This window comes from Physeter macrocephalus, chromosome 14 (assembly GCF_002837175.3).
Source record: "Physeter macrocephalus isolate SW-GA chromosome 14, ASM283717v5, whole genome shotgun sequence".
Lineage (NCBI taxonomy): Eukaryota > Metazoa > Chordata > Mammalia > Artiodactyla > Physeteridae > Physeter > Physeter macrocephalus.
In genome coordinates, this window is record NC_041227.1 from 20,577,145 (window position 1) to 20,602,910 (window position 25,766).

Below are 25,766 nucleotides of genomic sequence, written 5' to 3' on the forward strand. Positions count from 1 at the left end.
TATTCCCATTTCCAAAGTGAAGAAACTGAGGTGGTGAGAGAGAGGATATACCATGGGTATGCAGCAGATCTTATCTTCCATTATAGGTTTACTTATTGGCTATGACTTAGAAATGTATTACCAGATAGATAATCACTTCTTGATTATCAGGTGTTTCCTTAGTTATCTTCCTTGGTGTGCCTCAGGGTTCCCCAAGGCAGTCTCTGTAAGGGCACACATTGTGCCAGAAGGTAGTGTGAAGCGGTGTAAGCATTATTTCACCTAAGAAGGAAGCTTGGTTTGTGCTTCTGCTGCCACTGCTTAGTAGCTGTGTGGTCTTGGCTAAGTCATTAATCTCTTGAATATCATCTATATGATGTGGCTACTAAAATTTTCCTGTAAGTGCTATGTGAATCAAATTAAATGAGAGAAATGTAATTGCTTTCTTATGCATTATGTGTAATACAAACATAAGGTATTTTATTCTGTTAATATTCTTTTCGAGAAGGAGTCAGAAGTTCATCGAAAGTAATAGTTTCATAAAAGCTTGATGTAGAAACTTAGGAAAGTTTTGAGTTTAACCCTAAATTTTGATGTCAGTGTAAATATGGCAAGTAAACTTACCAACTGAATATCTCTTGGTGCTGTGGTCTAGAAATGTGCTTTTGACTTGAATGAACTTGTGACTTGACTTAAGATGGCATTTTTGTAAGGTGTTTAAATACCACATAGAAGTAGAAAGAGCACAGGACTTGATTTCAGAGGCCTAGGTTCAAGTGCTAGTATGTCACTCAGTTAAATATGTAACCTTGAATTTTACCTTGTCCCCTTAAGCTTCAATCTAAAGTTAGGGATAATGATGCCTGCCCCTTCTTTGCCTCAGGGTCACTTCAAGCCTCAAAAGAGGTATTGGGATGGGAGAGCATACTGTAAACCATAAGTGGCAGGTTGTTTACTTTGTTCATTCAGTAGAGGAGTATGGGAATGACAACATTTTGGAGACTGTTTGTGACATGTATCCCATTCTCCTTTTGCTCCCCTGTTGCTGAAGGTGGACGGGCAAGTGGTAGCACTGCTTGTGCAGAATCTGGAGCGTCTGGATGAGTCTGTGAAAGAAGAGGCAGATGGCGTCCACAACACTCTGGGTAAGGGGAAGGGTGCCAGCATTTTCTGAGTTTCTTTGTGTTTGTTTTGGAGTTTGGTACTCATTTCCTTCCTCCTTCCTTATAGAGTCAACAGCAGGAGGGTTTTCCTTTTTTCTGCTCCCAAACTGCCTTTTCAGAAATGAAGACCCTTGTGTAAATTTCATATAACTGCTGCTTTGGTTTGGCTTGCGGTAATAAAAGCAGAAATCCTTCCTGGACAAAAACTGCTGGCTTCTTTGAGCGGGCCTTTGCCTCCAAAAGTTAGGATGAAGTCTATGTAGGATGAATTCTGTTTTGTTTTTTTTTTTTGCTTTGGAAAGTGTATATTTTACAATTTTTGAATCCCCTTCTGTTGGTTCTCCTTCACATTTCCCTTCAGTGGAACTACAAACTTTTGAACAACTGTATACAGGCATACCTCTTTTTTTTTTTTTTTTCGGTACGCGGGCCTCTCACTGCTGTGGCCTCTCCCGTTGCGGAGCACAGGCTCCGGACGCTCAGGCTCAGCGGCCATGGCTCACGGGCCCAGCCGCTCCGCGGCATGTGGAATCTTCCCGGCCCGGGGCACAAACCCGCGTCTCCTGCATCGGCAGGCGGACTCTCAGCCACTGCGCCACCAGGGAAGCCCAAGTCATACCTCATTTTATTGCACTTTATCATGCTTTGCAGATATTACATTTTTACAAATTGAAAGTTTATGGCAACCCTGTATTGTCAGATGATAGTTAGCATTATATACTAATACAGTATTTTTAAATTAAGGTATGTACATTTTTTTAGACATAATGCTATTGCATACCTAATAGACTACATACAGTATAGTGTAAACATAACTTTTATATGCATTAGGAAACCAAAATATTCATGTGATTTGCTTTATAGTAATATTCGCTTTATTGCAGTAGCCTGGAATCAAACCCACAATACCTCCAAGGTATGCTTGTACCTTTATAGGACATATTATTTGAAAAAGAGTTAGTATTTCTTTAGCTTCTTATGTGTACTTTGCCGCGTAAACTGTGAGTTGAAATTTTGCTGTTAACTTGGCTGCCCCTTTGTCATATGTTCATTTAAGTGGATTCCTCTGCAGTATTTCCCCTCCTCCTCCTTCTCCTTGAGTCTCTCCAGTCTTTCCCCCTGCAAAGTTGCTGAACCAATAGCCTATTTAAAATTGTGCTTTTGGGTAGTCCTCTTTATCACTGGTCACTGTCTTATAAAACCAAAGGTGACATATCTGTAAGCAGAGCTTGAGAAATGAACAAGGCCTAGCAGAAGTAGAAATTTTGATGAGATTAGATTTTCTCCCAGCTCCTTTGTGTCTAGCACAGATTTCTCTTATAGTTTTATACTCTCTACTGTGAAGATTATCATAAAGAAGGAGGAAGACATGGCATCTAGGGAGTAAGAGAAGAGAGAACACAACAATCTGTGATTTGGGGGTTGGCTCTAGTCTAGAGCCAGAATTTGGCATTGCCATCTGTTAGCCTAATGCTGAATTTTGCTGAGTAGAAAGAGTATCAGAATTCTTAACTGACAGTTAATAAAAAGAGCTGATGTAATGGAAAAAGCACCGGCCTGGCAGTCTATGAAGATCTGTCTACTTTCAACTTGATCCCTTACCAACAGCTCAGGAGATTCATCCCTCTTTCCCTTATTAAGCATCCGATGTTTGTCAGGCACTGTTCTAGGCACTGGGTAAATTAAAGATGAATTAGGCACAGTTCTTCTTAAGAGGCAGACTGATGGGAAAGTCTTGAACAGAAAGGAAAGGTAATACAGGGTGACAAATGGTATAATAGTGGGGAGCACTATGGAAGTGAAGAGAAAGGGTCTCCAAATTGCTGGGTAGGAGCAGGTAGCTGATTAGGGCTGAATATGAAGACAGGTGCATTTTTTTTTTGTTCATTTATTTATTTTTGGCTGCGTTGGGTCTTCATTGCTGCTTGCAGGCTTTCTCTAGTTACGGTGAGCGGGGGCTACTCTTCGTTGCGATGCACAGGCTTCTCATTGCGGTGGCTTCTCTTGTTGTGGAGCACGGGCTCTAGGTGCGTAGGCTCAGTAGTTGTGGCGCACGGCCTTAGTTGCTCCGCAACATGTGGGATCTTCCCGGACCAAGGATAGAACCCGTGTCCCTTGCATTGGCAGGCAGATTCTTAACCACTGCGCCACCAGGGAAGTCCCGACAGGGGCATTTTGACGAAGAAATGTGAGATGGGCAGGGCAGTATCATTTGTAAAGCCATGACTGGGCAAGGGCTTTGGGGGAAGACTAGAAATGTACTGTGGCGAGGTAGGTATGGTGGGAGATGGGACCGGAGGAGTAAGTTTGTCCAGATTATGGAAGACCTTCTAAACCCTGGCAGGATGTTTGGACTTTATCCTAGTGGACAATAGAAAGCCATCTAAAGTGTAAGCAGAATAAGATAAAGGCATTGGAGATTAAAATGAATGAGCTGATTTCTTAGAAAATGTGAGAAAGTAATTAAGCTATTAAAATGATCTTCATCTCTCAGGGGTCTCGTTGCTACTCTGCTCCCACAGCTTTGTATCCACTCCCTGAGGGGCTGCCTGGTCATTCTTTAACTTGCCATTGGCGAGGCTGGCGTAAGTGAGGAAGCAGATAGGAGGTGTAGTGCTTTCTTCAGCCCTTTCTCTTCAAGACTCAGACCCGCTGGGCGTTGTGCTTAAAGAGCACAGAACTCCAATCTGCTTTATGATAGATAATAACATATCCTGGGATGGGGAGCGGATGGAGCCCTGAAGGAAGGAAAGCACTGGATGCAATAGAATGAGACTATAGGTTTGGGGTTTTTTTTTAATGTCCTTTTTTTAGCATCATAATCATACAATCACTTTTTTTTTGCCTCCTCATTTAAAATTTTTCCATTAAACAGCAATTTGGTTGTTGTAGGAGATAGCAGGACCAATTATATTTGCTTCTGAGTACCTGACGATTACCTCTGCCAGCATGGTCTTTCCCCTCTATGCACATTATTTTGTTCAGTTAAGACCATGCTTGCTTCCCTTGCAGTATCCAGAGAAAGAGATCTGAAAATGGATGAATCAGGAGAGGAAGAGGCTCTGGATTCATCCCCTGATTTTTCCTTAAGGCTTCTGCCTAGCCCCCTGTTTCTTTAGTCACAGGTCTCAGGGACTCTAGTACAGTGAGATTAAGAGGGCCTTCTTAGGCAGATATTCACACCTTTGTGTGTGCTGCTGTAGTGTTGTTCCCTGTTAACACAGAAAATCTTTCACTCTTCCTTTATTGAATTCCATCCCATTCAGTTATGAGTTTTACTTATAACATAACTTGAAGAAAAAAAAAACCATAGCATCTCCCTGGTTAATCTGAAAATGACAACACAGTATCTGGCTGGGAGGAATACAGGGAAGTGGAAAGAGGAATAAAATGTCTGTCATGGGAAGCAAGCTTGTTGAAGATGGAAACAAAGTCGCCCTCCCAAATAACTGGTGTCTGTCTCCCTTCAGCTATTGTGGAGAACATGGCGGAGTTCCGGCCGGAGATGTGCACAGAGGCTGCCCAGCAGGGTCTTCTGCAGTGGCTGCTGAAGAGGCTGAAGGTAAGTTTGGCTTTGTGGGACTGTAGCTCAAACCTCTCTTTGCTCTGGGCACAGCTCATGCTGGGTCATCGGCACAGATTGTTATTCCTAGGCTATATGATCTAGTTTGGGAATCTTTTGGCAACTCTTGCCTCTTTCTTTGCTTCTCTTCTTTTGTTTGTTTTAAAAGTACCCTGTAATGCCCCTGAAAATAATATAAACATGTTGTCAACGCAAATTCATGTGGTACAGAAGGTTTATACTGAAAATAAAAGTTCTCCTCTGCTGATTCCTTCTAGTTCCACTTCTCATAGACAGCATCTGTTAACAGTGTTTTATCTATCCTTCCAGAAATTTTCTGTGTAAATAGGAGTATGTGTGTGTGTGTGTTTCACAAATAGAATTATACATTATTTTCTTTTGCAAGTTGATCTTTTCGCTGAACTCATGGCTGCCTAGTATTCCATTTTACGGTTGTACCGAAGTCAATTTAACCATTCTCCTGTTTATAATAGTTTTTTGCTGTTAAAACAGTGCTGCAGTGAATATCCCCATGTACACACGCACATTTTTTTTTCCTTGAACACTAGTGTTAGTTTATTTGTAGGATAAGTTCCTAGAAATAGAATTGATAGGTCAAAGGGTATGCACATTAACATTTTTGGTAGATATTGCAAAATCTAATAGTTGAGAGGGTCTGTTTTCCTTACCTACATTGGGTATTACCAAACTTAAAATTTTGTTAATCTGATAAGTGAAAACGGGTATTTCATTTTAATTTGGAATTTTAAAATCGAGGACAGTATTGGCTTTCAGTTGTTTATTAGCCATTTGTATTCATCTCTTTTAGCTTCCTATTTATATCCTTTGTTCATATTTCTGTTGGATTATTCATTCTCTTTCCTTCTTAGCATAGTCCTTTTGACCATCTTTTTTTTTTTTTTTTTTTTTTTGTTTGCAACACACGGGCCTCTCACTGTTGTGGCCTCTCCCATTGCGGAGCACAGGCTCCGGACGCGCAGGCTCAGCGGCCGTGGCTCACGGGCCCAGCCGCTCCGCGGCATGTGGGATCCTCCCAGACCGGGGCACGAACCCATGTCCCCTGCATCGGCAGGCGGACTCCCAACCACTGCGCCACCAGGGAAGCCCCTGACCATCTTTTTAACATTTAGTGCTGTCACAGAGAGTAAATGAGGAAAGAGAGAGTTAAGAGCTTCTCTCAGAATAGTGTTAACCAAAGGTATGATGGAAGGCAGTTTGGAACTGCCTATGTGCTACTGAAATAATCTTGGCAAGCAAGGGTTCCCAACTTTTCAGTGAGAAAGAGGAAGACGTGTTTGTAGCTGGTATGATTCTTTAAGTAGTCCTGGACTTGCTGTGCTTCGGAGTGTCATAGAGATGCAGAAAGTCTGAGGTGCATCAGGTCCGATTTGTCCCCCACTGTCTTGGTAGGGCTAAGGAAGAAGATTCTGCCTAAGATATCATATGCCCCCACGGTTCCCTCCCTCTCTGACAGTCTAGGACTTCCCCAATCCTTCTTATTTAATCCTTTGTTCCCATTAAATCTGTAACATAGACTTATATAACATGACTTGAGGATATTCAGCTAGCCTGCTGTATATTATCATCAGTGGGTATGGGCACATTTTGCTGGCAGAGTATAAACTTAATGCATAGATCAGTAGACTGCAACTTCCTACCCACACACACACCCTCGCCCTCGCCTTTGCTTTCAGGAAAAATCAGGTCTGATTAATTCATTCATTGTCATTTTTGCAGCTTCCTTTTGACCTCGTCTCATGAGTTTTGATGTCCTTTGGTTTCCCCATGTAATTACCTTCACATCTCCCTCAGTTTCTTCTTTCCTCAATATTCAACAAATCTTTATTCTCCAAAGCCTTGAGACATTTTGAGGGTGAGGAGTAGGGGAGAGGAAAGTTAAACACGAAGTTAAGGGGGTAGGATAGATGGCAGAGACCTGAATTGTTGATGGGGTGGCCATAGGTTGGGGCCTTAACCTTAAAATATACAAAATAATCCAATAGTTTTTGTCTTTTTGAAATCAGGACCAATTTTTCCCAGTTACTTGAGACTTGATACTGAATCAGGGATTCTTCATTAAACCAGAATGTAAGGCCTCTTCTGCCTTTTGAAAGGTGTTTAAACTTGCCAGTCTTTTTTTGGATTAGTAACAGGAAGGGAAATCGAGACCTTTGGGTGTTTGGCTTGGATTCCATTACCCTTATGAGAGTAATAAAGAGGTCCATTTGGTAGTCTTGCAAGCTTTTGACTCTTGCCTTTTAGGCATAGTATTTATGCAATCCTCGAGGCATAAATAGCCGTGTTGCTGTCTCTGAAACAGTTTTTCAAGGTTTGGGGATATCTAAACATTAAAATGCTCTTCGGTTATTTTACTAGTAAGCAAGTACCCTTAGAAAAATCCTGTGCTGCCCAGAACATTAATGAAAGAAGGTTCTGCTTAAGGGCAAGGCCAGTAAGAAGGCATGTCTTTAAAACCAATGCCTTGCTCTTATTTCTCATAATCTAGGAAAGTGCTTATTTTAATCTTCACCTTCATAAATATCACGGTGAATCAGAATGAGTGCTGGACCCAGATCCTTACTTTCACCAGTGGAACTTTTAAAAATACAGATTCCCAGACTTACTGTCTCAAGCCTCTGTCTTTGATGTATTTTAGAGAAGTTCCACCTGTGATTATAAATGTACAACCCTCACTAAGATCCACTGGTCTCTAGAAATGTGAGCATTTTTGTTCCGCACTGCTCCCAAACTAATTTAAAACTCCATTTTCATTATGCCATTCCCTATTCAAGAACCTTCCTAGAGTGATGCTACTGCCCTCTGCGTCAGATCCCACCATGTCTGCCTACTTTTCAAGGCCCTTTAACATGGCCTGATCTTTCTTTTCTTTCCTTTTTCCTTTCATTTCTCAGTTTTGAAACACTGCCCTTATTACTGTTCAGACATCTCTTGTACCTACCCACTTTGCAAAGGTCAACAAGGGTCAACAGTGTTGACCTCTGTGTCTGTCTTTGTTCATGTTCTCCCCTTCCCCAGGAATGACTCCTGCCTATGTAATTCTAAATTATACACCACCTTCATTAACCAACTTAAATCCCTACTCCTCCACATTGCCTCCATCATTTTTTGAACTGAAAGGAATTTTATAAGTTCTGTTGCAGATAAAAAAATTAAAAATCAAGACCTGTAGAGATTAAGTGCCTTGCCCAAATTCATGCAGCTAGTTAGAGATAGAGCTAAAATTAAAACCCAAGCCTCCAGACTTTCTTCATGCACCCTTTCCATAGCACTACTTTGCCCCCAGCCCATATTGCCCTCTTTCTTTTCTGAATATCAATCATTTTATTTTTTTTCTACTGGTTCTCTTCTGGGAGTTAGCAGATCTGGGTTGTAACATATGCCTATAACTGTGTGACCCTTACCCTCATGGAGCATCTTTTCTTCATCACCTGGCAGACTTTCCTCTTTTTATGTGTGCTCCTTGTCTTTCTCCCAATGTCCTTAAACTCCGTAAGAGCAAGGACTGGGACTCCATCATATGTGCATCTCCTCCCGATTGTTCTCAGGGTGTGGTTCCCAATAGGGAGCATCAAAATTACCTGGCAACCTGTTGGAAATGCAAATTCTTGAACCCACCCCAGACTCATTAAATCTGCCCAGCTTGGGGTGGAGCCAGCAATCTATGTTTTAACAAGCCCTCCAGGTGATTCTGATGCATGCTGAAGTCTGAGAACCCCCATCCTGGAGTACTTATGTTTACGTTGCTTGATGAAACCCTGCTATTTAACTGATCATCCCCTGTTTATTCAGTAGTCCTTGAGTAACTAAGTGAGTGGCACATTGGTGAGTCTCCTGTATGTACTGGTAGCCTAGCAGTATACAGAGATACTCATGGATTTCTTCATTCACTAAATGAAACCTCACTCATTTGTGCTGCTAATAAGGATAAAACCCATTGTGGAGGATTACATTAAATGGTTTAACAGGTAAGCAGATAACAGTAGTATGAGAGACACTGCACCATAGTTCACTTTTTAATGGGGAATACAAACTTATTAGGATATTGTGTACTATTGAAAATAACACTAAAACTTTTTTTCTTTTCCAAAGAAACAAAATTGAGATTCTTTTTTGTTTCCCAATTAAATCATTGCTTCAAAAACAGTTGCAATGTTTGGCGCTTGAGCTAATGAATTGAGAATTGGCTATGTTATACTACATGTACAACCGGTTGATGCTAAGTCCTTAGCCTCTTATGACCAGGAGATGGGATTTTTGTAGGGCACAATCTGCTTTGACTATTGTCCAGGGCTGTAGCTGTGTCTGAACCTGCCCCATGTGTTACAGGTACCAGAGGTGAGCCGCAGAAATAATCTGCAGCTTCTGGCTGTGTGTGGTAGCATAAATGTCTTGTACTTTCCAAAAAAGCAGCAGCTCACAAAAAGGTGAAGTTTAATGTTATTCAAGGCCAGTACATGCTGAGTACAAACCTATGCTTGACTCTGTAATTACTCTGACAGCTGAAAGATTTAGGATCACCAGGCTCCTGGATAGAAGAGAACCCCCAAAGCTCCAACTCCCATTGACTAACTTTGCAAAATCCAAGAGACTATACCTGCTAAATGAATTCTCCTTCCTCCTGATTTTGACTAAATGTCCTTGTAATTTGGCAGTTTGGTATTTTGCAGGCTTGGAGGCTGTCATCTCTGGCTGAGATTTAAACAGAAATAAAACATCCTTGGCGACTTTTGTTTTTGGCTAGGCATGAAAGATTAGTCTCCTGCTTTCCCATCTAGCCCAGTTTCACTCAACATAAGAGGTATCAATCAGGTTAGAGAGGCAGAGTAGTTTGGCCAAGATCACATAGCTGGTAACTGTTAGAACTGAGATTCTAACCTGGATATTTCTGATCCCAATCATCAGAAAAACTTATAGCAACTATTATGTATTAGGTACTTCCATATTGTTTAATTCTCAGAGTAACTCTCCAAAGAAGATGTTATTTTATTGTTTCCATTTTACAGATAAAGAAACTTGAGACCAGGAAATGTTACTTTTGTAATAGATGACCATTCTTAATTTATGGTGCCATCAGTATCTCAGTAATTTTGTTTTTACAGTGTTCTATGCCAAAAAAGACCTACCAGTCCCATTTAAGGTAGTTAGGTCCAAACAGATTTAATACATATTTATGTCCTAAGACTTTAGTTGCTGTTCAAAAAAATAATATGCATGAATTAAAATAAAATATATTTTTTATTTCATTCTTAAATACCACAATTACTTACCAGTAGATGTGTGTGCCTCTTGTGTAGCTGTACTACACAACTTCTAAAACCTCGGAATCAGATTGAACACAACCATCTTCATTCCTGTTCCACATTGATTTTCACATAGTTCTTTTATCACCCAAGCAACCACCCAAACCCAGCTTCACAAAGAAAAGATGTCATCAAAAGAAATGTACATAATTCAAAAAGAGACATGTACCAAAATGTTCATTGCAGCTCTATTTACAATAGCCAGGACATGGAAACAACTAAGTGTCCATCAACAGATGAATGGATAAAGAAGAAGAAAAAAAAGAAAATGGTCAGAAGAACCTAGGGGCAAGATGGGAATAAAGATGCAGACCTACTAGAGAATGGACTTGAGGATACGGGGAGGGGGAAGGGTGAGCTGGGACAAAGTGAGAGAGTGGCATGGACATACGTACTTTTACCAAACGTAAAATAGATAGCTAGTGGGAAGCAGCCGCATAGCACAGGGAGATCAGCTCGGTGCTTTGTGACCACATAGAGGGGTGAGATAGGGAGGGTGGGAGGGAGGGAGACGCAAGAGGGAAGAGATATGGGGACACACATATATGTATAACTGATTCACTTTGTTATAAAGCAGAAACTGACACACCATTGTAAAGCAATTATACTCTAATAAAGATGTTAAAAAAAAAAAAAGAAATGTACCTGAAGCTAGTGGTTAATGTGCTCACTAATCAGCAGATGTGAGATGTCACTGTGCTTTCCTTGGAAATCCTGTAAATCCTTGCAATCCCCTGTGAATTCAATATGATGTCCCAGGTACCTTGGCACACAGTTTGGGAACTGCAGACTTAGTGTCACATAGGTAGTACGTGCTTATGAGTTAAATCTAGGTATGTCTCATCCCAGGTTCATGTCCTTTTTTTTCGTTTTAACGTAAATGTATTACTTGATAAAATTAACTTTAATTCAGTGTAATTTTTTAAATGATGTAACAATGGACCAGTTTCATGTCAAATTCGCCTCTGTTTGCTGTCACGTTCAATTTTGTGTCTTGCATATAGCAGGTGCCCAATAAATATTTGTTGGAAAAAAAGAGGAAACCTCTCTCCTACCTTAGAGACAGGAGTTTATAAAATCAAATAAAAGACAAGAGGCATTGGAACCACAGAAAGGCTATTGCTCTAGTGGCCTGATGTCTTTTGGCTTCTTTCAGTTGAGTGTATCTTGTTTGCAACAAGAATCCTGACCCTTAAAAAGCTGCATTTAAGTTGGTGTGGCTTAAATAGTTTAAACTAGCAATACTTGAACTTAAATCATTTGAGTAAGTGATTTTATTAACGAATCCTTCATTCTGATAGACATGCTCACCCCTTGGCTTTTCACTTTTGTATTTTGATTTGTATAAAACTGTTTTTCTTAAAGTGAAAAACGCCACAGATTGCATTTAAACCCTGGCTGTTGTACTGAATTTCTTGAAACGAGGCCTTAAGCTTGCCCAGGGAGCATAACTTGCAGTCAGCACACATAAGACCTTGTATTTACAGATCTTTTAACCTCAGATGGGTCATACCTGGTCAGCCTTCCGAAACCCTATGGGGTGCACTTAGGCTTGATGGGGAAGATACGCAGAGACAACTGAAAAGATGCTGGGTGTTGCTTCATTAGGGGCCACTCTTCCTTCTTAAGTGCAAAATCAGTGTCCAGACAGAACTGTGAATGGCGCTAAGGGGATGGAGGTATTAGCTTCAGTATAAACACTTCCCCTGTCCTTTCCAGGTACAGTAATTATTTGTTGATTCAAAAACCTGGATAGGTAGCAAGGCTGCTGCTGATGAACAGTCGTGGTCTTTGTGCCTGCATTTGAAGGATCAAGGGTATGGTAAATAAAAACACATCAATGAGGCTTGTGCTTCTCCCTGTGTACCTTTACCCAAGGGGCGTTGTTAATGATGAGGCACTTGAGTCTCACTACTGGGGCAACAATGTGGATGACCATGAAAAATAGGCTCTGCAGTAGATGTGTCCCCTCTGCAACTCCAGTAGCAGAGCATGCAGCAGGGAAAGAATTGTGGGTAGTAATTTGGGTGTTAAAATATTAACACATTTCTGCATATTTAATGTGGTTTCCTTTTTAAATAGTAGGCAGATTATGGCCCATGAGCAGATAGGTTTATGATTTCAAATTAAATTTAAGCATTAAAAAAAAAAATCCAAAAGGAACTACTTTGTTATAAAGACATTCAACTAATCAAAACAAGAGCTTGCTTTCTTTTCAGCTTCTCTGATCATCTATCAGCTAATTTACAGCCTAATTTTATGATTGTAACTTGTGAATAAAGCTTCATGATGGATTTTAGTCTTAAATGTTCAAAACTTTCAATCATTTATCTAATTCACATTTGAGTATGTATTATGTGCTAGACAATAGTCCCTAGACTCAAAATGGGGAACCTAGGAAGGCTTCACAGAGGAGGTGACATTTGCACCCGGGCTTTAGGAGGGTGAGAGCTGTTGTGTACATCTGCTGTTTATGGTTTTACTGTGCAGTGCCTGAGTCTGGTCTCTTGAGAGCAGAGGCAGACTTTTTTTTACCCTTAACCTGCCCTTTCCCTTTCTAACTTCTACTTCTCTCTAACTCAGATCCTAGTACTTGTGAAAAAATTTGTCCTGGGGAAGGAAGCAAGGCCCCTTAACGTTTTTCTCATTTCTCCTATTTCCCAACAGGCAAAGATGCCCTTTGATGCCAACAAACTGTATTGTAGTGAAGTGCTGGCCATATTGCTCCAGGACAATGATGGTGAGGCTCCCTCTCGGTATTGATATTCTGTTAGGATAGGAGCCAGGCTTGTTTCAGATCATGACAGCAAGCTCTCTTGCCTTTGGCATCCCCTTGCTCTCCCTCTCGCTCTCTGTGCAGCTTTTGTACTCTGTCAGGCTGTATTGATTTTGTTTGCTGATGTATCAGTGTTAGACGGCTGTAAAATCTGACAGTTAGCTTCATTTTTTTTTTTCTCCTTCTATTTTTTTCCCCTTTTAGAAAACAGGGAATTGCTTGGGGAGCTGGACGGAATCGATGTGCTTCTTCAGCAGTTATCCGTGAGTAATTCTTATGCTTCCTGTCTGCCGTGAAGATATATAGCTTGCTTTAAATGGGAGGTGGAGCTGGAAATTGTTGGAAGGAATAAGCCATGTGATGCAAGCCATATGGAGTGTGTTGGTAGGTTTGAGGTCACATTGAAGGTACATGTTTTGCCTCCTTTTCTTAGTCATTTGCTCTTTATGACCAGATATCACTGTGTATCTGGTGTGGACTTTCTCAGTCTTCTGATATTTATCAATCCAAAAGAGGTGTGCTTCCTGCTTAAGTGTGTATTCTTGAGCCAAGAATGCCAAATTATTTTTAGTTGACCCACTCCCAAGATTATTCACTTGCTTTCCGGTCAGTCTGCCGCTAAATTGGAGTCTGTTCATTTAGGATCCAGATAAGCTTCAGGAGTACAAGTACTTCCAATGCAGTGGGATAGAGGTCAGAGAGGAGGATAGGGAAGGATGTGGCACTGGAGGCTGGAAAAAGAAATTAGAAATTGCCATTTGCTCGTGGTAAGAAATGTAAATCCTGTTGAAATGTTGTGCTGCTGGCATTCTGAAAATACTGTTAAGATTTTTTTTTCTAACACATCTCATCTGTGCTATTCCAAAACTAGGACTGAAAATAGATCATTTGGATAAAATCTTAAGAGTGTTGGGAGTGTCTGAGATGTCAGTTTGCATACAGCTTTCATCTTGGTGCCAGCAGCCTGAGTGGCTTGGCCTCCACCCCAAAAAATCGAGCTTTGAAATGTGAATCTCCCAATTCTGGGAAAGTGCTTTAGTCCTGTTCCCACAAGATTATTGATCATTTTGTAGTAGACTGTATGGGTATGCATACACTGTTAAAAGGCTTTCCTCTTAACATGCCATATATTTCTGGCAAAGATAAAACTGCTTTTCACTGTTCCCATGATTTAGAGCCACAACTAGTCTATGAGGCAGTTCGGTAGCCCTGATGGTTAGGAAACTGTTCCTTATATTGAGCCAAGATTTGCCCTTCAGGACTATGGTTTCTTTTAGAAGGGGAAGAAATGTGGTTGGGTAGCGCAAGTGGAGGGCTTTGGGGGGTAGCTGGCACAGTTGTTTCTTGATCTGGATGCTGCTTTCAGGGGTGTTCACCTTATTCATTTAGCTATACTTGTCTTTTATAGAGTTTTCTACATGTTAATATAGTTCACAATGAGAAGGTTTTGTTGGTTTCTGTTAAATTGCCTCCTTGGAACTATCAGTTATTCATGGACTCAGTGGTCAGTTGAGTGTTCTGGTTTTTTGCATGAACTGATAGCCATTTATTTAACCTGTGCATCAGAAAGCCCAGTTTCTCTATAATGGAAACTGATGAGAATTTTGTTTGGTAAGCTTCTGTTTCCTCAGTTGTAGGGTTTTTGGAGTAGATAGGCTTTGGAAACTGTTGAGTGCTGGTTGATGAAAAGACATTCTCTTATGGTTCTGTGCTTTCTGATATCTTCACTTGACAGGTGTTTAAAAGACACAATCCTAGCACAGCCGAGGAGCAGGAGATGATGGAGAATCTGTTTGATTCACTCTGTTCCTGCCTAATGCTCAGTTCCAATCGTGAGCGCTTCCTGAAGGGTGAGGGTCTTCAACTGATGAATCTCATGCTAAGGTATGCTTCTTATCTCCTGTTATCTCCTAGCTCTCCATATTTTTTTGCCCAACTCCTCACTGTTAGCCTGGATTCAAGAACATGTAGCTATGGTCTTTTATTCCATTGAGTTTCCTAGATATATAAAACAGTAGTCTTCAAGTGTGTGTATGGTCTTTTCTAAAGTTAGATTGGATGAATAAAAAGTATATTTCAGTCTCTTTGTGCCCTACTGTTATGTCATTTGGTAATAGGACCACTCCATCAAAGGGAAATGTTTTTTTTGCTCCTCCTTACAGTGTGTTGGTTTTGGGAAATCTAGTCGTTAACTTCTCAACATATCCTATGTTAATTTCTAAACTTAGCCCAGTTTTCTTTATTTTATTATTATTATTTTTTTTGCGGTACGCAGGCCTCTCACTGCTGTGGCCTCTCCCGTTGCGGAGCACAGGCTCCGGACGCGCAGGCTCAGCGGCCATGGCTCACGGGCCCAGCCGCTCCGCGGCATGTGGGATCTTCCCGGACCAGGGCGCGAACCCGTGTCCCCTACATCGGCAGGCGGATTCTCAATCACTGCGCCACCAGGGAAGCCCCCAGTTTTCTTTATATTCCACATAGACCTGTCTATGCCATATGTTTGCCCATATTTTTATTATTGACAGCAGAATATAATTCATATTTTTCACTTATACATATTTTTCATTATGTGTTATTTTCAATAATGCATTGCACATGTGCTATGTCGCTAGCCTAGGAGATATGAAAATGTGCAAGACAGTTCTAGAACTTTTCTTTATAGTACTTTCCTTGTATATCTTATTATTTATGCTTTAATTTCTTAAAATATTTATAGTAAATATCATGTTAGTATAATTCACAGAATCCTAAAGTTGGAAGTAAATGGGAGATAGCTTGTTATGGATAACTCTTTTGAGAAATCTGGCTTGGAAGGGAAATAGAGAAATGGTGTGAAGGGGTAACCAGAGAAGGGGTTGTAGTATCAATGGTCGGTTTTTTCAATTGAGAGATGCGAGAGACTATAATCATGGGATTATTCTTTATGAAATTGAGCCAGAGTCTGCTGTCTTGAAACATATTCAAGTACACTGAAAATTCTGTTAATTTATTTCATAGAAAAAAATTTTTAAATAAATTTGATAGCTTAGAATATAGACATGCAAAACTACTGTTAGTAGTAGGACTGATAAGGTACTGTGTTAAGTGCTTGGCTTATACAGAATTGGAGGACAGAATTCCTGCCTGTTCCTTGTAGTCTTTTTCCCCATAATTGTTTTCTCTTTAACAGCTTTTTAGGCCTACCACACATGTCATTTTCTATACTGTTTTTGTTTGTTTGTTTGTTTGAACTTAACATGCTGTTTCCCATGTTTTGACATAACCTTCATGAGAGTTTTCAATAACTGAATAATGGACTCTAAGGGAATATAACTTAGTCTTACTTTGTTATTGATATTGAGGGTATTTCCAATGTTTTGTTGTTATAAAAAATTCTCCAATGACAAATTTTTGTGTTTAAACTATTTTTGTATTTAAGATTATCAAGGTATATGTTACTAAAACCTCTCCTCTTTAAAGGCTTGTGTAGGCCCAGGGGCACAGTAGACCTCTTGGTTTGTCCAGTGTGTACCAGACCTTAGATTGATTGAAGAATCTTCCTTTGTGGAATTGTTTTTAAAAATTTATTTTAAAGTGCAGAGAGGGGCATTGGAATTATTCGGAGGCCTTTAGTGTTCAGCTGATTTTTGCTAGCTTTACTCTCTTGAGTCTTTTGTTTATTTATCTCCTTTACCCTTCTAATTGCCTGTCCTTTTGTTGAAATGACCCACCTTCCCTCAAGCAAATAGCGTATAAAGAAGATGCATTTGGCTTCCTGGGCCTTCTAACCTTAAAACTATACTCTGCAGGGAATTTCCTCTAAGCTTCTTAAAGGTCTGAACTGCCAGTGTCTTTGGATGTTGGAGTGCAAATATGAGGTGATGTATTCCTGTAGCATATAGCTTGTAAATGTGCAGCAGTGGGGAGCTGAATAAATAACCAGAAATATGGATTATTCAAACAGGAATGCTGAGATTCCGGGAGCCTAATTAAAAAGGAGCTCCAGAAGACTTAGAAACTGTACCTTTGTAGGATCTACTAACTTTTCATTTTTGAATGCTGAAGTTACTGTTAGATTAATTCTTTCACATTAATTAACTATAGTAGCAGATTCAGCATTTCTTTTTTTCTCTTTCCCATGCTCTTTGATCTGTGTTATTTTTCTTCTTCAGACTCCCAAATGGGAAGTTTAATTGGGAGGGAGTTTTTTTTTCCTACTAGATTCATCCTTCCTGATCTTCTAGCAAGAGCTGCCAAGTTGCTCTCTGTCACAAGGGAACCCATTCAAAGACTATGAAGCTGTAACACTAGAAGTTCAGGAAAATTTCTGTGCTTCCATTGCCCCTAAATACTAATCTTTATTTTGATTTACACGTTCATCAAGCAGTTATGAAATGGCCACCTGGAGAGGTGGCAGTATGGTGTAGTGTGGAAGAATGGACTTTGGAGTTGAGGCAAATGTGGGTTTGGAACATAGTTCTTTCACTTACTAGTTCTGGATATTTGGTGAGTTACTCTAAGCTTTCTGTCCTCTGACCCTCACTTTTTTCATATGAAAAATGGGAGTAATAATGCCAAATTTGCAGGGATCTTTGTGGGTATTAGACTATATATATAAATTGGCTGGGACAGTTCTGCATCTTAAAACATTGGTAAAATGCTATGTTAACTTACTGTGTTAAGTGCTAGGCTTATACAGACATGAACAAGACAGGATTCCTGCCTTCAAGAAACTCAGTTGCTAGTGATGGAGGCCAACATTAAATAACCATAATATAATTTAATGTGTTAACTATTGAGAGGAACAGTTAATTTTGCATGTCCACAGAATTTTTTTTTATGTTTCTGATTATTGATAAGGAAAGGTCACCAACAAGATAGTCGTATATTTATATGCACAAATTTTCACACATACATATATATTGTGTTGGCCAAAAAGTTCTTTCGGGTTTTCCATAGCATCTTACAGAAAAACCCGAACGAACCTTTTGGCCAACGCAATACTACCCAATTTAATAGTTTTATCACCTTTATTGAGGCATAATTTATATGCAGTCAAACACTAATTTTAATTTTGACAAATGTATATACCTTTGTTTTCACCACAATGAAGATGCAAGATACTGCCAACTGAAAAGAATGCACAGCGTGAGAGTTGTGAGTTAAGTTTTATTTGGGGCAAAATGAGGACTATAGCCTGGGAGACAGCCTCTCAGATAGCTCTGAGGAACTGCTCTGAAGACGTAAGGGGGGAGGTCAGCACATATATGATTTTGGTGAAGGGGAATACGTGTAATCAAGCACACATTTCGGCAGAGGGTTGCTGCTAGTCACGAGGAGCAGATTAATGATTTTACTGTTTTTCTAGATATGAGAGGTCACAAGAAATTAGGCTCATAAAATCTTCTCCCGCCCTTCCACCATACACAAAAATAAACTCAATATGGCTTAAAGACTTAAATATAAGACACGACACCGTAAAACTCCTGGAAGAGAACATAGGCAAAACATTCTCTGGCATAAATCATAACAATGTTTTTAGGTCAGTCTCCCAAGGCAAAAGAAATAAAAGCAAAAATAAACAAATGGGGCCTAATCAAACATATAAGCTTTTGCACAGCAAAGGAAACCATAAATAAAATGAAAAGACAACCTCCAGAATGGGAGAAAATATTTGGAAACAATGTGACAGACAAGGGCTTAATTCCCAAAATATACAAACGGCTCATACTGCTCAATATCAAAAAAACAACCCAATCAGAAATTGGACAGAAGACCTAAATAGACATTTTTCCAAAGAAGACATACAGATAGCCAACAGGCATGTGAAAAGATGTTCAACATTGCTATTATTAGAGAAATGCAAGTCAAAACTAAAATGAGGCATCAGCTTACACCAGTCAGAATGGCCATCATCAAGAAGTCTACAAATAATAAATGCGGAGAGGGTGTGGAGAAAAGGGAACCCTCCTACACTGTTAGTAGGAATGTAAATTGGTGCAGCCACTGTGGAGAACAGTATGGAAGTTCCTTAAAAAACTAAAAATAGAGTTACCATATGACCCAGTAGTCCCACTCCTGGGCATATATCTAGAAAAGAGGAAAACTGTAATCTGGAAAGATACATGCACTCCAATGTTCATAGCAGCACTATTTACAGTAGCCAAGACATGCAGGTAACTTAAGTGTCCATCAACAGATGAATGGGTAAAGAAGATGCTGTATATATATATACAATGGAATATTATTCAGCCATAAAAGAGAATAAAATATTGCCATTTGCAGCAACATGGATGGACCTAGAGATTATCTTACTAAGTGAAGTCAGTCAGACAGAGAAAGACAAATATCATATGATGTCACTTATATGTAGAATCTAAAAAAATGGTGCAAATGAACTTATTTACAAAACATAAATAGACTCACAGACATAGAAAACAAACTTATGGTTACCAAAGGGGAAAGGGTTGGGAGGAGAGATAAATTAGGAGTTTGGGATTAACACATACGCAGTACTATATATAAAATAGATAAACAACAAGGACCTAATATATAGCACAGGGAACTATATATATTTGATATTTTGTAAAGACCTATAATGGAAAAGAATCTATAATGGAGCTGAATCACTTTGCTGTACACCTGCAACTAACACGACATTGTAAATCAACTATACTTCAACAACAACAACAAAATCTTCTGAAAATATCTAACTCTCCTTAGGCCTGGTCTGCCAGTTCTTGCCAGAGCACAGAGTGCCTCATTCCTGATATCTCCACCCTGAACTCCTTTCAGGGTGTGTTGAAGGTCAGCGACTGCTGTGGTTAGTGACCTGATCCTTGTAGAGGCAGATGGCAAGTGACAACTTTCAGTTGGCAATACATAGTTTTATATTTTGTAATAGCCACAGTAAAAAGTTTAAAAGAAACAAAATAATGGGTTTTATTTAATGCCGTATATTATAAATCAATTCAACATGTAATCAATAAAAAATATTATTAAGCCATTTTGCATTATTTTTTCCTACTAAGTCTTTAAAATCCAGTGTGTATTTTACATTAACATCTGAATTCAATGCTAAATTTTCATTACAGTACTTGATTTGTATTTAGATTTCATAAAATTTACAGTTGAAAAAGTAGATCACCATACTTAGGTTTCTCTAAACATACTTAACTGTTTCCCAATAACTGAATCAAGTATCAATTTTTAAGCTTAAATTTACTTAAATTAAATTTAAATTTTAGCTCCTCAATTTAAATCTGAAATTTAGCTATATTTCAGGTGCTCAGTGGCTACATGTGGCTAGTGGCTATGATATCGGACAGTGCGTATGTAGATCATTTTTATCACCCTCCAAAATTTCCTTGATCCCTTTTGCAATCAGTTCCCACCAATCCACCTTTGACCCCAGTCAAACATTGTCATTCTAGAATTTCATATAAATAGAATCATACAGTATGTCTTTTGTTTAGCTTATTTAACTCAACAGGTTGTTTTTGAGGTTCATTTATTTTGCATGTATCAGTAGTGTGATTCTTTTTTTATGCTTAGTAGTATTCCATTATATTTCTGCATTCCAGCATATCAGTTTGTTTATTTATTCACCTGTTCTAGACATTTGGGTTGTTTCCATTGCTTTGCTGTTGTGAATAAAGCTGCTTAAAAGTCTTTGGATAAACATATATTTTCATTTCTCTTGGGTAAATACCTCAGAGTGGAATGAGTGAGTCATATATTAAATAAAAATTTACTATTAGAAACTACCAAGTTGTTTCCCAAAATGATTGTATCATTTTATATCCCTACCAGCAAGGCATGAGAACTCCAGTTGCTCTGTATCCTCCTTAATACCTGGTATTGTCAGATTTTAGTTTTAGCCATTTGAGTGAGTGTGTATTGTGGCTTTAATCTCATATAACTGATTACTCAGGTTGTTGAGCATCTTTTCATGTTCATATTGACCTTTCTTATATCTTTTGTTAAAGTCAAACCTTTCTTCAGACCTTTTGTCTAAATTTTATTTGGGTTCTCTTATTGAGTTTTAAGTGTTCTTTACTCTAGATAGAAGTCTTTGTCAGATATATGTTTTAGAAATATTGTTTTCCTAGCCTGTGGCTTGCCTTTTCATTGTTTAGCTGTGTCTTTTAAAGAGCAAAAGTTTTACTTTGATAAAGTCTAATTTGTAAAAAATATTTTTTTAATTGTGCTTTTGGTATGGTATATAAACTGTTTGTCCAACCCAAGGTCTCAAACTTCTTCTTTCATATTTTCTTTTACAACTTTCAGTTTTAGGCATTTATAGGTCTGTGATCCATTTTAAGTTAATTTTTATAAGTAGTGTTAGATAGGAATTGAGGTTCTTGGTTCTATTTATTATTTTTGCATATAGATGTCCAGTTCTGGCACCATTTATTGCAAAGACTGTCCACATTCCGTTTAATTGCCTTTACACCTTTGTCAGAAATCAATTATATATGTGTGGGTCTATTTCTGTGCTTTTTATTCTGCTCCGTTGATCTGTGTATCTATCTTTTTGCCAACACAACCCTATTTTGACTTTATGGTTAAGTCTTGAAATTACATGGTGTGAATCCTCTGACTTAATGTCTTTTTAAAGATTGTTTTAACTGTTCTAGTTCTTTAGTTTCTTTGTCTTTCTGTATAAATTTTAGAATCAGCCTGTTAATTTCTAGAAAGACTCTGCTGGGGTTTTGATTGGTATCGTATTGAATCTATAGGTTCTTTTGGGGAGGATGGACATCTTTGCAATAATGAGTCTTCCAATCCATGTACATGGTATATTTCTTCATTGATTTAGGTCTTTGATTTCTTTCATCAATGTTCTGATTTTTAAAGACAATTTGATACTTTATATTTTCCTAGAAATTTTCAATTTCATAGACTTTCAAGTTTATTAATATGTTGTCCTTGTATTTGTATCATTCTTTTCTGTATCTTCCATATCATTTCATCTTTTTCATTTTCACCTCTTTACATCTCTTTTATAATCCTTTTTTTTGAATTTTTGAATTTTATTTTATTTTTTTATACAGCAGGTTCTTGCAATTTGCATTCCCACCAACAATGCATGAGGGTTCTCTTTTCTCCACACCCTCTCCAGCATTTATTGTTTGTAGATTTTTTGATGGTGGCCATTCTGACTAGTGTGAGGGATACCTCATTGTAGTTTTGATTTGCATTTCTCTAATAATTACTGATGGTGAGCATCTTTTCATGTGTTTGTTGGCCATGTGTATGTCTTCTTTGGAGAAATGTCTCTTTAGGTCTTCTGCCCATTTCTTAACTGGGTTATTTATTTTTTTGATATTGAGCTGCGTGAGCTGTTTGTGTATTTTGGACATTAATCCTTTGTCAGTTGATTCATTTGCAAATATTTTCTCCCCTTCTGAAGGTTGTCTTTTTGTCCTGTTTATGGTTTCCTTTACTGTGCAAAAGCTTTTAAGTTTAATTAGGTCCCATTTGTTTATTTCTGTTTTTATTCTCATAACTCTAGGAGGTGGGTCAAAAAAGATCTTGCTGCGATTTATGTCAAGGAGTGTTCTTTTTTCTAGGCTTCACATACATGCATTAATATACAGTATCTGTTTTTCTCTTTCAGACTTACTTCACTCTATATAACAGTCTCTAGGTCCATCCATGTCTCTACAAATGACCCAGTTTCATTCCTTATTCTCATAACTCTAGGAGGTGGGTCAAAAAAGATCTTGCTGCGATTTATGTCAAGGAGTGTTCTGCCTATATATTCCCCTGAGAATTTTATAGTGTTTGGCCTTACATTTAGGTCTTTAATCCATTTTGATTTTACTTTTGTGTATGGTGTTAGGGAGTGTTCTAATTTCATTCTTTTACATCTAGCTGTCCAATTTTCCCAGCACCGCTTATTGAAGAGGCTATCTTTGCTCCATTGTATATTCTGGCCTTCTTTGTCATAGATTAGGTGACCATAGGTGTGTGGCTTTATCTCTGGACTCTCTATCCTGTTCCATTGATCTATAGTTCTTTTTTTGTGCCAGTACTATACTGTCTTGATTACTATAGCTTTGTAGTATAGTCTGAAGTCAGGGAGCCTGATAGTCCAGCTCCATTTTTGTTTCTCAAGATTGCTTTTGCTATTTGACGACTTTTGTGTTTCCATACAACTTGTAAAATTTGTTCTAGTTCTGTGAAAAATGCCATTGATAATTTGATAGGGATTGCATTGAATCTGTAGATTGCTTTGGGTAGTATAGTTGTTTTCACAATATTGATTCTTCCAATCCAAGAACATGATATATCTCTCCATCTGTTTATGTCGTCTTTGATTTTGTTCATCAGTGTCTTATAGTTTTCTTTTTTTTTAATTTTTGAATTTTATTTTATTTATTTTTTTATACAGCAGGTTCTTATTAGTCATCCATTTTATACACATCAGTGTATACATGTCAATCCCAATCTCCCAATTCATCACACCACCACCACCACCCGCCACAACTTTCCCCCCTCGGTGTCCATACGTTTGATCTCTACATCTGTGTCTCAATTTCTGCCCTGTAAACTAGTTAATCTGTACCATTTTTCTAAGTTCCACATATATGTGTTAATATGCAGTATTTGTTTTTCTCTGTCTCACTTACTTCACTGTATGAAAGTCTCTAGATTCATCCACATCTTTACAAATGACCCAATTTCGTTCCTTTTTATGGCTGAGTAATATTCCATTGTATATATGTACCACATCTTCTTTATCCATTCGCCTGTCGATGGGCATTTAGGTTGCTTCCATGACCTGGCTATTGTAAATAGTGCTGCAATGAACATTGGGGTGCATGTGTCTTTTTGAATTATGGTTTTCTCTGGGTATATGCCCAGTAGTGGGATTGCTGGGTCATATGGTAATTCTATTTTTAGTTTTTTAAGGAACCTCCACACTGTTCTCCATAGTGGCTGTATCAATTTACATTCCCACCAACAGTGCAAGAGGGTTCCCTTTTCTTGACACCCTCTCCAGCATTTGTTGTTTGTAGATTTTCTGATGATGCCCATTCTTTATTTTTAAAAAATTTTTGAATTTTATTTCATTTTTTTATACAGCAGGTTCTTATTAGTCATCCATTTTATACACATCAGTGTATACACGTCAATCCCAGTCGCCCAGTTCAGCACACCACCATCCCCAGATGCCTATTCTAAATGGTGTGAGGTGATACCTTACTGTAGTTTTGATTTGCATTTCTCTAATAATTAGTGAGGTTGAGCAGCTTTTCATATGATTCTTGGCCATCTGCTTGTCTTCTTTGGAGAAATGTCTATTTGGGTCTTCTGCCCATTTTTGGATTGGGTTGTTTGTTTTTTTAATATTGAGCTGCATGAGCTGTTTATATATTTTGGAGATTAATCCTTTGTTGATTCATTTGCAAATATTTTCTCCCATTCTGAGGGTTGTCTTTTGGTCTTGTTTATGGTATCCTTTGCTGTGCAAAAGCTTTTAAGTTTCATTAGGTCCCATTTGTTTTTTTTTGTTTTTATTTGCATTTCTCTAGGATATGGGTCCAAAAGGATCCTGCTGTGATTTATGCCATAGAGTGTTCTGCCTATGTTTTCCTCTAAGAGTTTGATAGTGTCTGGCCTTACATTTAGGTCTTTCACCCATTTTGAGTTTATTTTTGTGTGTGGTGTTAGGGAGTGTTCTAATTTCATACTTTTACATGTAGCTGTCCAGTTTTCCCAGCACCACTTATTGAAGAGGCTGTCTTTTCTCCACTGTATATCCTTCCCTCCTTTATCACAGATAAGGTGACCATATGTGTGTGGGTTTCTCTCTGGGCTTTCTATCCTGTTCCATTGATCTATATTTCTGTTTTTGTGCCAGTACCATACTGTCTTGATTACTGTAGCTTTGTAGTATAGTCTGAAGTCAGGGAGTCTGATTCCTCCAACTCCATTTTTTTCCCTCATGACTGCTTTGGCTATTTGGGGTCTTTTGTGTCTCCATACAAATTTTAAGATTTTTTTTCTAGTTCTGTAACAAATGCCATTAGTAATTTGATAGGGATTGCATTGAATCTGTAGATCGCTTTGGGTAGTATAGTTGTTTTCACAGTATTGATTCTTCCAATCCAAGAACATGGTCTATCTCTCCATCTGTTGGTATCATCTTTCTTTCATCAGTGTCTTATAGTTTTCTGCATACAGGTCTTTTGTCTCCCTAGGTAGGTTTATTCCTAGGTATTTTATTCTTTTTGTTGTCATGGTAAATGAGAGTGTTTCTTTAATTTCTCTTTCAGACTTTTCATCATTAGTGTAAGGAATGCAGGAGCTTTCTGTGCATTAATTTTGTATCCTGCAGCTTTACCAAATTCATTGATTACAAATGCCATTAGTAATTTGATAGGGATTGCATTGAATCTGTAGATCGCTTTGGGTAGTATAGTTGTTTTCACAGTATTGATTCTTCCAATCCAAGAACATGGTCTATCTCTCCATCTGTTGGTATCATCTTTCTTTCATCAGTGTCTTATAGTTTTCTGCATACAGGTCTTTTGTCTCCCTAGGTAGGTTTATTCCTAGGTATTTTATTCTTTTTGTTGTCATGGTAAATGAGAGTGTTTCTTTAATTTCTCTTTCAGACTTTTCATCATTAGTGTAAGGAATGCAGGAGCTTTCTGTGCATTAATTTTGTATCCTGCAGCTTTACCAAATTCATTGATTAGCTCTGATAGTTTTCTGGTGGCATCTTTAGGATTCTCTATGTACAGTATCATGTCATCTGCAAACAGTGACAGTTTTACTTTTTTTCCAATTTGTATTCCTTTTTCTTCTCTGATTGCTGTGACTAGGACTTCCAAAACTCTGTTGAATAATAGTGGCGAAAGTGGACATCCTTTTCTTGTTCCTGATCTTAGAGGAAATGCTTTCAGTTTTTCACCATTGAGAATGATGTTTGCTGTGGGTTTGTCGTATAT

The 25,766-nt window shown here is 38.5% G+C and overlaps 1 protein-coding gene across 5 annotated transcripts in view; it reads left to right on the forward strand.

Moving 5' to 3' along the window:
- Nucleotides 1-25,766, forward strand: part of CTNNBL1 (catenin beta like 1) — a 170,719-nt gene that overhangs the window by 62,561 nt on the left and 82,392 nt on the right. For all 5 annotated transcript variants that reach the window (XR_003682743.2, XR_003682744.2, XM_028498220.2 and 2 more), the window contains exons 6-10: nt 1,031-1,124; nt 4,613-4,704; nt 12,714-12,786; nt 13,027-13,085; nt 14,558-14,706. Coding sequence is in view for 3 of the 5 variants with exons in the window: in XM_028498220.2 (XP_028354021.1) it covers nt 1,031-1,124; nt 4,613-4,704; nt 12,714-12,786; nt 13,027-13,085; nt 14,558-14,706 (467 nt within the window). In the remaining 2 variants the exon portion in view is untranslated. The remainder of the gene's footprint in view (nt 1-1,030; nt 1,125-4,612; nt 4,705-12,713; nt 12,787-13,026; nt 13,086-14,557; nt 14,707-25,766) is intronic.